Source organism: Marmota marmota, unplaced genomic scaffold, assembly GCF_001458135.2.
Source record: "Marmota marmota marmota unplaced genomic scaffold, marMar, whole genome shotgun sequence".
NCBI lineage: Eukaryota > Metazoa > Chordata > Mammalia > Rodentia > Sciuridae > Marmota > Marmota marmota.
Genome location: NW_026000082.1, coordinates 4,367,304 through 4,386,092, shown reverse-complemented (window position 1 = coordinate 4,386,092; position 18,789 = coordinate 4,367,304). Strand labels below are relative to the sequence as shown.

Here is an 18,789-nt window from a genome sequence, read left to right as displayed (position 1 = left end):
AAAAAAAAAAAAAAAAAATGATTCAACAAGCAATTACAAATAACCTTGAAATGAATGAAAAAAAAATGAACAGCAAAAAAGAGGGATTTCTTTCTCATGGTTTATCTTTTTATATGTATAAAGAAAACCAAATGAAGTCAGTTTCCCATTACAAATTCTATCACTAAGTAAAATATTCAATCTCTCTACTGAAGCCAATTACAAAGTGAAACATTTGTGAAAAACAAAGATGCTAGAACAAGTTGAAACCTCTCAAAGCAAGAAACAATATTAGCTCTTTCAACCCAAAACACTTGTTTTCAGCTTTAAAAAACAAGACATAAGTAAAATGTACATATATACTTCTTTAAAAACAATTTGCAAAGTCTGGTCAAGGAATCAGCAGCATAAATGTCATCTGGGCACACTATTAGGAATGTAAATACTCAAGTTCCAACCTATACCTACTACATCAGAAACTGGGGGTAAGGTTCACAACTAGAGTTACAAGAAACCTTCTGGGTAAATCTGACGGTTTAAAAATAAAACTGCTACCTTGAACTACTGTAACGAGCAGTGGTGATAGCAATGACATAATAGTAGCAAAACATCTAAAGCACTTTTCATTTAACTGTCACCATTCTAAATGTTCTCCATCATTCACTTATCAATATAATTCATTATTATAGGTATTAATTATTCTTCCCATTTTTACAGAAGATAAAGATGCAATACAAAGACTGTCTTAACAAATACCATAACAAATTACCATTGATTGGGTGGCTCAAACAACAGAAATGTATTTTCTCATAGTTCAGAAGACTGGATATCCAAGATCAGATGTCAGCATGATCAGTTTCTGGTGAGAGATCTTTCATGGGTTGCAGGTAGCCACTTTGTTGTTTATGTCCTCACACTGGTGCCAGCAGGTATCAGGGAAGTTGTCAAGTTCTCTATATCTCTTCTAACTAGACTACTAATCTTATCAGGGGCCCTACCCTTATGACGTCACCTGAACCTAATTATCTCCCAAAGGCTCCATCTCCAATACTATCACATTGGGGGGTTAAATCTTTACCACATGAATTCTGCGGGGACAAAACTCAGTACATAGCACTCTGTCCTGGTCCTCTCCAAATTATCCTCTGGAATACGAGATAGATTCATTATTTCCAACAACCATGGACATTTACCTCATTCCAGCATCAAGGCTAAAGTTTAAAGTTTAAAGTCTCATCTAAATATCATATAAGTCAAATATGGGTGAAAATGGAAATACAATTCATCCTAAGGCAAAATTCCTCTCTAGCTATGAACCTGTGAAACCAGACAAGTCAGGAGTTTCCAAAATACAATGGTAGGACAAGTATGGATAGGCATTACTATTTCAAATGAAAGAAACAGGAAAGGAGGAAGGAGTGACATGTCCCAAGCAAATCTAAAACCTAACAATGCTTCCAAGGCTCAAGAATAATATTCTGTATTGCTGTTGTTTTAAAGAAATTTTATTGTGTATGTTTAAGGTATACAACATATTATGGGATACATAAACATAATAAAATGGCTACTGTAGTAAAGCAGATTAATATTCATCAACTTACCATTTTTTGTTTTGTTTTGCTACAACTTACTCATTTATCAAGAATCTCAAATTTAGTATGGCTTTATCTTTATTAACTATAGACCTCATGAAGTGAGATGAATAATAATTTTTATTCTGACCTGGCTTATTTCTTTTAGCATAATGTCCTTCAGACTCATCCATATTGTAGCAAATGGCAGGATCTCCTTTTTAAGGTTGAATAGTATTACATTGAATATATACACCAATATCTTTATCCATTCATCCACTGATGGACACTTAGGTTTTTTTTCCATAGGTTTTTTTTCCATATTTTGGCCATTATAAATAATGTTGCAATGAACACAGGAGTGCAGATCTTTACAAGATAGTAAATTCATTTCCTTGTACATATGCCCAGAAGAGGGATTGGTGAGTCATGGCAGTTCCAACTTTTAGTTTCTTTAGGAACCACCATATTGTTGTCTGCAAGGGCTGTACTAATCTTTATTTCCACCAAGAGTGTACAAAAGTACCTTTGCCTCTTCAACTCTGCCAACATTTATTATATCTAGTCTTTTTTGAAAATATCAATCCTAATGGATATGAGATGATATTAATAGCAGTACAGACTTGCATTTCCCAAACAATTAATGATGTTAAGCCTATTTTCATATCCCTGATGGTGATTTTTTTATTTGAAAAATATCTACTAAATCCTTTTCCCAGTTTTTAATAAGGTTATTTTTCTAATATTGAGTTGTAGGAGTTCTTTTAAAATTTTACGTATTAACACCTAATAGATGATTTACAATTATAATCAAATATATAGGAGTTACAATTATTTTCTCCCAAGCCTTAGGTTGCCACTTCATTTTTGTTTTGTCATTTCACTCAGTTGACTGTTTTGTTTGCTATGTAGAAGCTTTTCAGTTCAATATAATCTCATTTTAATTTAAAAATTTTTTTATTATTTATTTTTATTTTTGCTTTTATAGCTTGAGATTTTGTTTATTGATATCCAAAATACTGCCATGGTAAATGCCAAGGAACTTTTCACCCATGCGTCTCTTCCAGGAATTTTCAGATTTCAGATCTTAAATTTTGGTCTTTTATTCATTTGGAATTGAGTTGCAGGTATGCAGTAAGATAAAGTTCCAATTTCCTTCTTTTGCATGTGGAAATACAGTTTTTCCAGTATCATTATTGAAGAGACTATCCTTTCCCCATGTGTCTTCCTGGTTTCCTTGTCAAAAATTCATATACTATATGTTTGGGTTTATTTCTGGTATCTCTAAAGAGTATTCTTTGGATTGATGATCTGCTCTCAAGGCTCATTGGGACAGCAGCATCACTTCTTTTGCTCCAGGATGGATCCATTCCTGGCACAGCCAGCAGGGAAACTGGTCCCCAACACTTTGCCCTAAGCTTTAGGCAGAGGCTGTTGGATTACTGAAACCAGGGCAGTGACACTGGTAATCTCTGAGGCACTATTGGGATCACTTTCCTCTTCTTTTTTTAATTTTTTCTTTTTTTAATTTTAATTTGTTATATGTGACAACAGAATGCATTAAAATTCATATTACACATACAGATCACAATTTTTCATATCTCTGATTGTACACAAAATAGTCATATCCTTCATGTCTTCATACGTGTACTTAGGGTAATGATGACCATCACATTCCACTGTCTTTCTTACCCTTGTGCCCCCTTCCTTCCACTCCCTCCTATTTCCCCTTTGCCCTATCTAGAGTTCATTTAATCTTCCCATCACCCCCACCCCGACAACATATTATGAATCAGCATCCTTAAATCAAAGAAATCACTCAGCATTTGGTTTTTTGGGGATTGGCTAATTTCACTTGGCATTATATTCTCCAGCTACATCCATTTACCTGTAAATGCCATGATTTTATTCTCTTTCAATGCTGAATAATGTTCCATTGTGTATATATACCACATTTTCTTTATCCATTCATCTACTGAAGGGCATCTAGGTTGGTTCCACAGTTTAGCTATTGTAAATTGTGCTGCTATAAACATAATATTTGGCTGTGTCCCTGTAGTATGCTATTTTTAGGTCCTTCGGGTATAGACTGAGGAGTGGGATAGCTGGGTCAAATGGTGGTTCCATTCCAAGTTTTCCAAGGAATCTCCATACTGCTTTTCATATTGGCTGCACCAATTTGCAGCTCCACTAGTAATGTCTGAGTATGCCTTTTTCCCCTCATCCTCACCAACACTTATTGTTGTTTATATTCTTAATAGCTGCCATTCTGACTGGAGTGAGATGAAATCTTAGTTTTGACTTGCATTTCTCTAATTGCTAGAGATGTTGAACATTTTTTCATATATTTGTTGATTGATTGTATATCTTCTTCTGAGAAGTGTCTGTTCAGTTCCTTAGCCCATTTACTGATTGGGTTATTTGTTTTTTTGGTGCTTAGCTTTTTGAGTTCTTTTTATACCCTAGAGATTAGTGGCCTATCTGATGTGTATGTGGTAAGAATTTTGTTCCCAATTAGTAGGCTCTTTATTCACCTCATTGATTGTTTCTTTTGCTGAAAGAAGCTTTTTAATTTGAATCCATCCCATTTATTGATTCTTGATATTAATTTTTGTGCTATACGAGTCTTATTAAGGAAGTTGAGGCCTAATCTGACATCATGGAGATTTGGGCCTACTTTTTCTTCTAATAGATATAGTGTCTCTGGTTTAATTCCTAGGTCCTTGGTCCATTTTGAGTTGAGTTTTATGCATTGTGAGAGATAGGGGTTTAATTTCATTTTATTGCATATGGATTTCCAATTTTCCCAGCTCCATTTGTTGAAGAGATTATCTTTTCTCCAATGTATGTTTTTGGCGCCTTTGTAAAACATAAGATAAACATAGTTATGTGGGTTTGTCTCTGTGTACTCTATCTGAACCACTATTTTGGTGCCAATACCCTGTTGTTTTTGTTACTATTGCTCTATAGTATAGTTTAAGGTCTAGTATAGTAATGCCATCTACTTCACTCTTCTTGCTAAGGATTGCTTTAGCTATTCTGGGTCTCTTATTTTTCCAGATGAATTTCATGACTACCTTTTCTATTTCTATCTGGAATGTCATTGGGAATTTGATTGTAATTTCATTAACTCTGTATAGTGCTTTTGATAGTTTGGTCATTTTTATAATATTAATTCTTTTTAAGAACAAGAGAGATATTTCCATCTTCTAATTTCTTTCTTTATCGTTCTGTAGTTTTTGTTATAGAGTTCTTTCGCCTCTTTCATTAAGTTGATCCCCAAGGTTTTTTTTTTGGATGCTATTATAAATGGTATAGTTTTCCATGTTTCCATTTTAGAGGATTTGTCACCGATACACAGAAATGCCTTTAATTTATGGGTGTTGATTTTTGTATCCTGTTACTTTGCTGATTTCATTTACTAGTTCTAGAAGTTTTCTGGTGGAATTTTTTGGGTTTTCTAGGTATAGAATCATATCGTTGGCAAATAGTGCCAATTTGAGTTCTTCTTTACCTATCTGTATAGGTATATATAGAAATTAAAGAATTTCTCTCAACTCTCTAATTGCTCTAGCCAGTGTTTCAAGAACTATGTTAAATAGAAGTGGTGAAAGAGGGCATCCCTGTCTTATTCCAGTTTTTAAAGCAAATGCTTTCAATTTTTTTATAATGAAAATGTGCAGCATACAGAATAAGAATAGAATCTTAAAAGCCGCAAGAGAGAGGAATCAGATCACATATAGAGGGAGATCAATTTGTATCTCAGCAGGAGATCACGGAACAACATATACCAAGCTCTGAAAGAAAATGGATGCCAAGAATTTTATTCTAGTAAAATTAAGCTTTAGATTTGATGATGAAATAAAAACCTTCCATGATAAACCACGAAAGTTAACAGAATTTACAAATAGAAAGGCTGCAGTACAGAACATCCTTGGCAAAATATTCCACTTTCCTCTTCTTGAAGAACAGTACATTTACAGGCAAATAGTTTTATTTCCTCTCCTGTCAAACCCAGGAAGCCCAAGAGTCTTCCTTCATTTCATGCAACATCATATCCTTTAGTTCAAACTGTCAGTGTATCTGCTTATATTATCCTATAAACTCTTTATCACATGATAAAGGGCCTTGGTATTATCATCAAAACATGCTTTCTCAATTTTAATAAAACAAATAGGCTAAGATTTTTATAAATTGCCTTTGGGTTTAACAATTCCTTTTCCAATTAATTTCTCTGCTTTCACATTTCCTCCAGTCTGGAGGAATCATGCTGCTCCTTCAACATCACTTTCCTTTAGAAAGCTCTTCAGCCAAATATCCAGTTTCATCATATGCAAGTTTTATGTTTCATAAAACAAGAGAACATAGTTCAGCTAAGTTCTATGCTACCTTACAACAAGGATTATCTTTTCTCTATTTTCTAATAACATGTTCCTCATTTACATTGAGATCTTATCAAAATTAACTTTAGAAACTAACCTTGCATTTGCAAATCAACTAAGTAAAAACAAATCTAAAAATTCCACAAAAGCATATTTTCTTTTGAAAAATTTCCTTTGAAATATACTATATCTGATAAAAGACCACATTTTTATGTAACCAAGCCATATCAAAAAGCCTTCACTAGACCTTAGAAGATGGAAAAACCTCCCATGTTCTTGGATAGGCAGAAATTATACTGTCAAAATGGCCATACTACAAAAAGCTCTATAAACTTATAATGCAATTCCCACCAAAATGCCAATGACATTCTTCACAGAATGTCACATAAAGCAGTTATGAAACTCATTTGGAAAAATAAAAGACTCACAATAGCCAAAGCAATTCTTATCAAGAAAAGCGAAGCAGTAGGCATCATAATACCAGACCTCAAATTATCCTACAGAGCTATAATAACAAAAGAAGCATGGTACTGGCACCAAGACAGGCATGAAGACCTACAGAAGACACAGAGACAAACCCACATAAATACAGTTATCTGCTACTAGACAAAGGTTTCAAAAACATACATTGGAGAAAAGAGAGCCTCTTAACAAATGGTTCTGGGGAAATTGGAAATCCATATGTACTAGAATGAAAATTAACCCTATCTCTCAACCTGCACAACAATCAACTCAAAGACTTGGGAATTAGACTAGAAACTCTGTAACTACTAGAATAAAATGCAGGCCCAACACTCCAACAGGTCAGCTCAGGAACTGACTTCTAAAGACTCCTTTAGAAGTGCAAGAAGTAAAATGAAAAAAATCAGTCATCAAACTAAAAGGCTTCTCCACAGCAAAGGAAACAAGAGCATGAAGAGAGAACCTACAGAATGGGAGACAATCTTTGCCACCTGCTCCCAGATAGGATATTAATATGCAAGTTATACAAAGAACTCAAAAAACTGAACACCAAAAAAAACCAAATAACCCAATCAATATATGGGCAAAGGAAATAAACAGATATTTCTCAAAAGAAGAAATATAAATGGTCACCAAATATATGAAAAAATTTTTCAACATCTCTAGCAACTAGAGAAATGCAAATTAAAACTACTTTTGAGATTTCATTTCACTCAGGTCAGAATGGCAAGAATACAAGTAATAATAAATATTAGTAAGGATGTGTGGGTTTACTCATACATTGTTGGTAGGACTGCAAATTAGTGCAATCACTCTGAAAACCAGTGTGGAGATTCTTTAGAAAACTAGGAATGGAACCACCAAAAGACCCAGTTATCCCACTCCTCAGTATAAATACAAAAGATTTAAAAGTAGCACATTATAGTAACACAGCCATATCAATGTTTACAGCAGCACAATCCACAATAGCTAAGCTATGTAGCCAACCTAGGTGCCCTTCAACAAATGAATGAATACAGAAAATGTGGTATATATACACAATGGAGTATTAGCCATAAAGAAGAATAACTTTATGGCATATGCCAGTAAATGGATGTAACTGGAGATTACCATACTAAGTGAAATTAGCCAGTCCCCAGAAGTGAAAGGTCGAATGTTTTCTGATATGAGAAAGCTAATTCAAAACAAAGGGAGGGGAATTAAAAAAAAAAAAAAAAAAGAATGTAAGATCAGTAGAGTAGACAAAGGGGAATGAAGACAAGGGAGCGAGAATGGGATAGGGAAAGGCAGTGGAGTGATTCTAACTTAACTTTCCTATGTATATAAATACATGAATATACCACAGTGAATCTCATCATCATGTGCATCCACAAGAAACTAATCAATAAAAATATATAAGTACATAGCAGAAAGATCCGTAGAGTAGGGGGAAGGGAACAGGGAGATGAAGGATGGGAGGGAAAGGAGAAGTACTGGGAACTGAATTAGAAAAAATTATATTCCATGTTTTTATAATTATGTCAAAATGAATCATATTTTCATGTATTTCTATTTCTTCATGTATTTCTATTAAGAGCCAATAATTTTTTTAAAAAAGGAACTCGTCAAAGGATTGTGGTATACAGACAAGTTTGAGAATCACTGTAATAAATGAATAATACCATTCTTTTCAAGAAAAAAAAAAGGCTTCACTAAAGAAATTTCAAATGTGAAGTCAATGACAAATGATATGAGGAGAAATTTTAAAAGAAGAGGTGAAGTAGTAGACTTTGCTATTTAAGACAGAATAATCATGGATGACTTCTCTGGAGACAAGACATTTAAATGGTTGTCTGAATGAAATGACAAGTAGGCCTTGTGACAGAACACTGCAAACACAGGGGACTGCAATGGCCTAAGATGGGAATGAACTTTGTGTGTCTGAGGAACAAACAGCAAAGGCTGGGTGATATGTGGTGAGGGCTGAATGAGTGACAGAGAATGTTGAAAACAGAGATCAGAGCAATAGTTGTATTGCTTTTCTTTTTTAAATAAAAATTCAAATTGTTTATAAATGCTTTTTTTTTCTTTCTATTTTTCTTTCTGCCATACTGGGGACCAAACCTAGGATCTTTCACACACTAGGCAAGTGCTCTATCACTAAGCTACATCTCTAGCCCTTTTAATTTTAAGACAGGGTCTTACTAAATTTTCCGAGATGCCTTCAAATTTGCAGTTCTCTGGTCTCCGCCTCCCACACAGCTGCGATTAAAGGTGTGAGCCACCATGCCCTTTTTTAGTTGTATTTTGAAAATGAATGCCATCAGAAGAATATACAAAAGGCAGAGTTCATATTAATGTTTACAACCAGTTAGTCAATGTGATTTAGAGAAACTGGTAATCATCATGGAAAAGTTGTCTCACAAGCCACTTTGGTTTTTGAACAGTGGCTGCTGATTCGTAAGAGTTTCCCAGTGTTTTTATTTAAAGTCTTTTAAGTCAATAATGCCATTCATCAAAGCTGCTAATATTTCTTGTATTGCATGTTGATACCTACTTTATTTTCACTTACTTGATCCTCATTTTCAAAAAGATACTAAAAATTAATTCAAATCTGTTTTCTTTCCTCTAGTCTTTTAGTGAAATCTAAAACTCTATTGAAAGGAACATTCAGCTATGTATGGTGTCGCACCTCTATAATCCCAGTTGCTTGGGAAGCCGGGGTAGGAGGCCCATGAGTTCAAAGCCAGCCTCAGCAATTTAGTGAGGCTCTAAGAAACTTGGTGAGATCCTGTCTCAGAAAAAAAGAAATGAAAAAGGAAGGAAGAAAAGGCTAGGGATATAGTTCAGTGGTTAAGCACCCCTGGATTCAATCCCTGGTTCCAAGAAAAAAAAAAAAGCATTCATTTATTTAAAGAAGCTTCTCATATTACAATACGAAAATCTTGCAAACTTATTTTTTCTTTGAATTTACATTTCATATATAATTTTGGCTTTAAAATGAATATACTTATTTTAATTTAAAAAAAGGATTAAAGCTTCTAAGCTTCATAAGAAGAATCTTCATGTAAGGGAAATAATATTACTTCCTTATCTATATACTTACAGATAGATGAAATAGCAAGGTTTTGTTTGGTGAAAACATTTTTATAATGAATAAGCCATTACATTCAATTTGAAGAATTACAATATGAGAGATACTGACCTCAGGAGATAGTACAGAATAAGCCTGTGGTGGTTTTTCTAGTGAGACTGGTAGGCAAAACTGGCCAGTCTTCAACCGTCCATTCTGAAGCATTGGTATCCACTTTTAAATGAAAAGTAAACAATTTAAATGTGTTTGTTATAAAAATAATTACTGTCCTAAGAACTTGGTATTAGCTAAATTTATCTCTTATTACCAAACATAAGGCAGTTTAATTATATAAGTAATAATCACATGTTTTCATAATTTCTCTAAAGGCAATAAATACAGTTATCTGCTACCAGACAAATCTAATGACATTTTATCAAGGAGGATCCTCAAAACATTACTACTAACCATTCAATGTATAATATAGGGGGTTCTTATTTACCTAAGGAAAAGTTAATCCCTAAAAAAGGATATGAAGTGAATCAATTTTAAAACTGTGATAAGTTTCAAAGTGAATAATGAAAGATTAATCAGCCTATGAATGCTGATAACCAAACTAAAAGTATAAATGGAAATTTATTTTCTTACAATTCACAAAATTCATGTCACCAATGCAAGAAACAAAAATAATAAATCAAATGTTGGTTTCCTCTTCTGGGTGGAAACATGATTTTTCTGACAAAATTATATTATAGCACATGATCTGAGTTTTACCTTGTATTTCAAAGATTTCTGAAAATTATTCAAGAGTTTTAATTTCTTTTGTAAGAGTTTATTTTATTAATTTTACATTCAAACCATTCTCTCCTTATATTGCACTGTTGGGTAAACACTCAATGTTCAGGATCAACATCTATATGTTTATGCAAGTTAATCAATTTATTGATTCATTTATCGCACTAATGAGTATTATCTTGTTATGATGATTGTCTTACAAATGCAACTTATAACTGTATGGAATCAGGGAATATTCAAATAATAAGAAACATCAATTATTATCTTAAGTATCATAAGTATTTTAAGAGCTAAATATTTAATAAAAAGGACTTACTGTATATCCAACTGGGGTTTCAAGAGGAGTATTCTGTTTTTGTTGACAACTAACATGATAGAAAGTAAAAAGCAAGTGATGATGATCAGTTAAAGTAGCAGGAAGTTTAACCTTGACTTCTTCATGAAAATCAGGAGACCTTCATACAAAAAAATAAAAACAAAAATCAGTAATCAGTAATTTGCCCAAAATAATTATTGCATTTGTATATTTGAGCAATTTTTAAATTAATTTTATTATTCATGCTTTATTTTTCCTCTAATCCAAAATATTTTTCTTTATTTCCAAACTCCAAATGATCAAATTCTATTTCTAGATGAGAGAGCTATCACTATTTCTGAAATTTCTCATCCCATTTTTATTAGTGGGTGAGTAATCCTACTGCTCAAAAATTCATTAATTATTACCACCTTGATACTGAGACCTATACTGCATTGGAATCTGTATGTAAAAAGAGACTTACATAGAGCTTTCTATATTTACGAATCTATTCTGACACACAGAGAAAAAATAATATGAGCTTTATAAGTGTGTATTTTAAAACCATTCCATAGAAAAACATTTTTTCTTTTGTAGGAGTACCGTTTTATATTAAGACTAATTTGTATCATCTTAAAAAAAAAGAAAGAAAAAGATATCTCTAAAGATACCCTAATATGAAGATAAACTCTCTGTGGAATGTCTTATATCAATTATTCTACTGTTAACAAAATAAAAAATATTACCAAAACATGGACTAGAATTGACTTAAATAAAAACAACAGCAAGAACAAAAAGATAAAATCAGGGAATGTTCAAAAATTAAGTTTGTCCCACAGTTTAGAAGTGCTCCTACATACTACAAGAATACAATAAATATCATGTTTCATCAAACATGTTTCATTATATTTTGTCTCAATATCCACAGAGATGGAGCATTTTTAAAGGAAAGCATGATTGTTATTCATGATATCCATTTAAAAGGGATAGAACCTTAGCATCCCAACCTTCCATACTAAAATTTATATTTATGAAAATGCAACTAAACCATACATCTCCACCCATCTTTAAAATAAAGGCTGTCCCACCAATTATAGTTTTTTTTTTTTCTCATAGGCTAATTAGTCAAACATCCTTCCCTCTCAAATAAGCCTCAAAAACAAGTTAATAGGTATGGATTTGGCCACAAAAATACTAAGAGGATCTAGGCTTTAAATAATACTAATAAGAAAGAGCTGATGATGCTAGCCATCTGAGAACTTAATGACTTTGGAGGGGGAAAAAAGGGCTATAAATCCTATTATTAATCTCACCAATTATCACTGAATTATGAAAAAGTTGAATTTATGAGCAATGTCAGACGGTACTGCCATTTTAATTCCACTAATGCTGACAGCAAAATAATAATAATAATAATAACAACAACAACAACAACCTAGACGAAACAGAAATTTTAAAAAATTACTACCTTCTTTATCAATATCTTTCCTAGAATTGAGTGTTATGGTTCATTTTTTCCTGAATTCACATTACATGAAGGCTTCTGTGAAAAATTAAGTTATCTACAAGAATTACTCATTCAATGGGTAGGTTTAATTTGTCTGACTTTAGGCTAAACACTGTTACTTCTGCAGTGGTCTTAAAGATAAATATAAACAAACAATTACCCTCAAAAAGTGTTTAATTTAGTAGGAATATAAATAAGACCCAGATATCAATAGCTATGCTATAAAACAGGGGTTGGCAAACCGTGGTTCAAGGGCCAAATCCAGTCCCCTGCTTAGTTATATACAGCCTGCAAATTAAGAATGGTTTTTACGTTTTTAAATGGTTAAAAAAAAATCAAAAGATAATATATTTCATGACACCTGAAAGTTATATGAAATTCAAATTTCAGTGTCCATAAATAAAGCTTTGGAACATGGTCACATTGATTTATTTGCAACTTTAGTGTCTATGGTTGCTTTTGTGCTACAGTGGCAGAGTTCAATGGGTGCAGGAGAGGGCTTATGGGCCCAGACCTAAAACATATACTATCTATGACCTGGGGATGCAGCTTAGTGGTAGAATACTTGCCCAGCATAAGTAAAGTCCTTTACCCAGTTCAATCCCCAGCACTGGGGAAACAGAAAAGGAAGAAGACGAAAATGTTTGCCAACTCCTGGTATAGAGTATGCAGGGTTAAGCACTTTAAGAACAGAGAAGAACAAATTACTTCAAGTGTGAGATCAGGGGATTACCTACCATTGAGGAGATGTTATTTGAGATAGGCAATACAGAATGAGTAGGAGTTCAATAAACACAAGGAATTGTCACCATAACAGAAGAGAAGATCCAAGAGAGGACCAGAAACAGGACAACACAAGACATTTGCTAATGAAGCAGAAAGATCATCAAGACCTAGAGAGCATTGGCTATTAGGGAATAAAAGAAGGAAGGCAAAGCTGTTTTAAATTTTGAGCTGGACCAACTGGAAAAATGGTGGTACCATGAACAAAAACATAACATTAGAGATGGAATCAGGGACAGATACATAGCAACTAAAAAGGCAGCAGAGCACCTTTTGAAATGAATATTTCCAGTAGGTTAATAAAAATACATACATGCGCCTCAGAAGGAGGGTTAGTACTAAAAATAAAGAGGTGGAAACAATCCATATAAACATTAAATTAGAAGTATTTTCACTGAATGTAACTCTGAGAGAAACAAATGAAATTATTGAGGAAGAGAATATACAGAGAAAAAGAGTTAAGAACAAAGCCTTAGTGTTTTGTGTAGAGTGCCTATACATATGGGATAAAGAATTATTATTACCAAAAGGAAAAAGAAAAAGAATGTTTTAAGAAGTAGAAGAAAACTGGCAAATAGCCATAAAATAAAAGTGAGAAAGAAAAAAAAGTTGTAAGGAGAGCAAAGAAAACACATATTATACAACCACACTAAAGAAAGATGTGTTGTTACTGTTTTCAGTCAGGGAAACATATTTGAGAATAAGAGCCAAAGACAATAAAACAAACACTGATGATCCAAGAGAAGGAATAACTGATTGGAACTATTCTGGAAGAGGCTGGATGACCAGTGTTAGAGAACAGAGGTGGAACAATTCACATTGAGCAGGAAGTAGGCCATTACTACTTTTGAAATATAAGGAAAGGCAGAAGTGCATGGTAATAATTGGAGATGAAAAGTAGAGAAGTTATGAATCTCAAGTTGGATGGTTTTCATGAACATAATAGGAGGAACACAGAGAGTAAAGCAAAAAGAAAAGGAGGACCTAGAGGAAACTCCTGCAGCTACTCTTACGTGAGAGAGGTTAAAATAAAAAAACAAAAACAGTGACAATAAAATTATGAAAAAACAATGATTCAAAAGAAGATAAAATAAATTAATATAGCTCTATCACATGACACAATAACATCAATTTGCAATATCCTTGATTTGTGCAATTTTGTGATTTTTTTCCAACAGCATTCAATAATCCCCCCAAAAGAAAGCAGAAATTAAGGTTAACCAAAATTAGCAATTTCCCAAGGAAGTAAAATGGAAAGTTATTATATCAAAGGATTATTGCATGTTGAGAATACCAACAATTTTATAGTGGGCTTAAGCTTAGTGAAGAGTTAAATAAAAACTAGAAAGTGGTAGGGGAAAACAACAGGAATAGATCAAAGGATCAGAGACCATAATGACAATAATAGTATTGTAAAAATGCAAGGATCAGATAATTAGATAGAAAAGATGGTTTTTGTACAAAGTCTTATATTTGAGATGTCTCTGGAGAATGGCTGTGCATTTACAGACGAAAATCATAACTTTGATGTCAGCCTTAAATTTGGCAGTCAGCGCAGCACAGCATTTGGTAAACACACTAATGTGAGTGCTAACAATGCCACTGAGAAGTGAGTAACTTTGAAAGAAATATTTTAATTCAGTACCTGTTATGATATACTACGGCTGTATAGGCTTCCTTTGAAAATTCTGAACAGCTAGATTTACCAAAGATTACCTGTAACAAATAACAGCATGTTGAAACTTTGTTGTAATAAATGCTAGATGTTTCATATCTATGTAAGAATTTGTCTGATTTAATAACTTTGAGAAAATTGGGCAAAATTGGCCCAATGAAGAACAATGTGCCTACTGGCGTTCATTAAGCTTAATTGCTTAACTATAAATTTCTGTTCGATGATAGACCCATCTGACATTCAAACATTCAAAAAGTTTCTATCAATCATACTTCTGTCTTCTGAGCAATAAGGTACATTTGTTTCCTCTTAAAGAAAGTGAAAACTTCATTATTAAACTGAATGTAGCATATTATTTGGAATTTATATAAGAAATATGATTCTAGAATGGAGGCATAGATCTACTATACAAATTGATGGCTTTTTCACTAAAACAGCAGAGTCATTCTGAAAGTCATATATAAATATTTATAAATGATATAAAAATCCCATTATTAGCTCAAGTTATGTATCCTTTGCTTCTAGTATACCCTGCAAGCTACTATACAATGGAGAAGCTCTGTTCTTATATTCTCACATATACGTTAAAAAAAAAAAAACACACCACATTAAAAAAAATACAGTATTACTTCTGGAGAAAGTTCAGAGAGAACATAATTCAGCCTTATATATCTGCCTCTTGAATTCTAACAGGAATACTGTGTGGTTAATTAGGGCAGCTGATAACAGAAATGGCTTAATGATATCAAGGTCACAGCTATTATTTCTATGAGAGACAATTAGACATGCAATGTTACCTAGCCATAGATTAAAACTCTTAAGTCTGGCTAGCCAACTTTCATATGCATGAAAAGGAATGTGGACACATCAGTATACTTCCATCAACACAAACAGTAAAACAGTTCTACGTCCATTCCTATGTAAAAGGATTAACTGGCTATCACCCTTTATTAAAAGCGCATATAAGTATTCCTGCTTCTTTTTGTAACATTTTAAGCAGATCCTTTAATTTTACGGGTATATAAAAATAAAATAACTATGATTCTCCTAGCTAAGCTTTATTAATGAAATACCTTAGTATGTTTTTATAAAATGTTCCAAAGAAAGAACTGTGATGTTTATAATTTTAAAATACTGATATTATATAATCATAATATTTCTGAGGATCTATTTGAATAGTCCTTATTTAAAAAAAAATAAGCAAGCACATACTCATGTGTATATACTCTTTCAAGCCAGTTACTCACATAAATACAAAAGCATTATATTTCAGATGATTAATAACACACAAGTAAAACAAATGCAGTATCTTTTATTCCTCAGAGAGGCTATCACTTTTCACAAAATAACTTATCTTTGTAACAAAAATGACATAAAGTGGAAGGTGTTCTTTTTTTTTTCTGACCACTGAACGTGTATTTTTAATCATTCAGTAACATGGCCTGAGCATCAATTATTTACCAATCATTATGCTAGGCATTATTATACAGATATGAGTAAGACATGAAGACATGGCCCCTGCTTTCAAGGAGCTCACAGTGTAATGGGTGAGATGAAGAAATAAACATATAATCAGAGTGATACAGCCTGTGAAAGGGAGAAGATGCTATGGTAGCACCAGAGAGGGAGGGTCTAACTGCCAATATAGGTGGGGTACAGTAGGGGCTCTGTAGAAAAGGCTAAAACAAGAAGAATTTGTTAGGCAAACAATAAAAACAGTTTATTGTACATAATCTACATTACTTATGAACTCAAATTCATACAGCAATTTACATATAGGCTGATGAAGCAATTATTTTCACAGTCTAGTATCTTTTCATCAGTTATGATAGTACTTTCATTTCTTCAGTGGAAATGGAGAGCTAATAAAGTACGTAAAATGATAATTTCAAACCTCAAAAATAAATTCTACATTTAGTCAACAAATATTTATCCAGCATGTATTATATGCAATGATCTGAAATAGCTGCCATGGGAGAATACAAAGATGAATAATTTATGCTCACTGCTGTCAAGGTCATATAAAAATGCTGATAAAAAGGGACTAGGGAAGAAGAAAATGTATCTTTCCTACTAACTGGAGACTCAAAAGAACCTGATTAAAAGACAGACAGGGCAGGATAAAATAAAATTCTTAACAATGCACCCATTCTCAGCTATGCATTTCATTTTTTTGCTTCTCAGAGGGTGAACATTAATCTATAGTCATAGCTGACTTCTATTCCGTGTTACCAAGTTCAGCTGAGCCAAAAATCTACTGTCATAGAACTTGCATCCATTAGTGTTCCCCAAATACTAAGTGACAATTTTGGCAGTCAAGAAACTTTCCAGTCTGGCCTCTGTCTACTATTTCTGGCTTAGCTCGCACTGCTCTGGCTCACTGGCAACTCCTGTACTTGGCACTGTCAGAGACAATCCTAGAACTGCTTTCCTTCCCCAACTCTACAGACCCACTGCCATTAACATCATCAAGGCCTTTGGTTTTAATACAGAATTACCTTTCTTGTGCTTGTTACCTCAGTAAGGCATTCTCTCCCATCTCTGAACACCTAATCTTTGGAATCCCTATACCAATTTTCCAAGGATTAGCAAAAATTGTCAATATTGGCTGCAAAATGTACACCTTGAGGAGATATTAAAATATTGATAACTGGTTCAGATGCCTAGACTATGATTCAATTCAAGTGAGATTCAGCCTGGTTGCCAGTATATTTTTAAAAGTTCCCTAGATGAATCTAATATGCAGTCAAGACAGAAGTAATACCAGTGTTTCTCAACCAAGGCAGAAAGAGTTATATATATTAGAATTCCTGGGACTCATTTTCAAACTATAATACAACGTTATATACCACATCACCTCCCCCTCCTTTACCTGGCCTTTCACTCTAAAGGGGGTTGAGGAAAATCAGAACCACAAAGGCCAGAAGTAAAGCTGTCTGTATTTTGATAGAGTGCCCTCAGTGATACAAATCTGAGCCTCTTTGAAAAGCCACTATTTTTATGTATTTGTTTTATATTCTCTAGATTACAAACCTTATTCATCTTTGTATCTCTGGGAGTGCCTAGCATATTCAAGTCCTCAAAAAATAAGTTAGACTTTAAATAAATGCATTACTGTCTGTATAGAAAGTGATGCAACTAGAAAGCTGGTTTATAATATCATATTAATCTCCATTTTGGAACTGCCAACCAAGTGATACCAAAACATCTACTTGAATCATTTATGAATAATAGAAACAGTAAACATTTCTTACCGGCATGGCATTGCTTGAATCTTCCCCATACATAAACTGGACTTTCACTGTTATATTTCTGGCAGAACCTTGACGATTGGCAAAATTAAGACTCTGAGGATATATGTAGAGAAGATTTCTGTGAAAGCAAAGTTATAAATGATAGTGAATACATAACTAAAAACACTATGAATCACAAAAGAAACATGAAAATACTAAATTATTAATATTTGTAAGCCACTGGGCTAAAAAATTTCATGTATATTTTACTTGATCCTTAGAGCAATCATTCAAATCCACAACATTCAAATATATCCTGATTTTGCAGATTAATTGAAACCCAGGTTAACCAATTTTTACACACAATTAGGTAAGTGAAAAAGCCGGAATTAGAGTACAAGTCAGTCAGACTTCAAAACTCATTATCTTTCATCTACAAGAGGCTTTTGGGAAATAAATGAGAAGGGACTAACACTTTATTAAGACAAGACTATTATAATATTACCTGAGTACCTCTAAGCAAATATAAGTAGGATGGAATTTATAAATACAGTTTTTGTAGAAATGTGATTAAGGATTTAAGAGGTATGATATTTCACAGTATTGTTAAAAATATATTATGTTGAGAGCCACAGCCAAAGGGGCCCCAGCAAACTTCCAGCTGCCAGCAAACTTCCAGCTGCCGGCTGATGATTGGCTCACAGCGGCCCCAGCAACATCTAGCTGATTGGCTCCTCGGCCCCAGCAACATCTAGCTGATTGGCTCCTCTGCGGTGATGCTCATTGGACTGTTTCCCTGCCCTTTCAGACCACGGAGCTGCTCATTGGGGGACTTTTTTTGGCTCCGCCCACGTGACCCAGCCAATCGGCCTCAAGAGCAGGAGGATTGTGGGAGGTGGAGAGAAGCTTGTGTGGGAGAGAGAGGCTTGTGGAAAGCCGGTGGTGGCAGTTGAGGCTCTGAGGATTTTTCCTGAGAGGCTGTTTTGTTTGGCGTGTGTGGTTCTAAAAATAAAGTTAGTTTCTTTTGACAAGTGGCTCCTGATTGTGCCCAGCCA

The 18,789-nt window shown here is 33.6% G+C and overlaps 1 protein-coding gene across 1 annotated transcript in view; it reads right to left on the bottom strand.

Annotated features, from left to right (window-relative positions):
• Dock7 (dedicator of cytokinesis 7) overlaps positions 1 to 18,789 on the bottom strand; it is a 181,412-nt gene that overhangs the window by 93,870 nt on the left and 68,753 nt on the right. Inside the window, exons 14-17 of the mRNA XM_048816301.1 lie at positions 17,756 to 17,873; positions 14,472 to 14,542; positions 10,558 to 10,696; positions 9,579 to 9,680 (exon numbers count right to left, since the gene is read on the bottom strand). Of these exons, the coding sequence (XP_048672258.1) occupies positions 9,579 to 9,680; positions 10,558 to 10,696; positions 14,472 to 14,542; positions 17,756 to 17,873 (430 nt within the window). The remainder of the gene's footprint in view (positions 1 to 9,578; positions 9,681 to 10,557; positions 10,697 to 14,471; positions 14,543 to 17,755; positions 17,874 to 18,789) is intronic.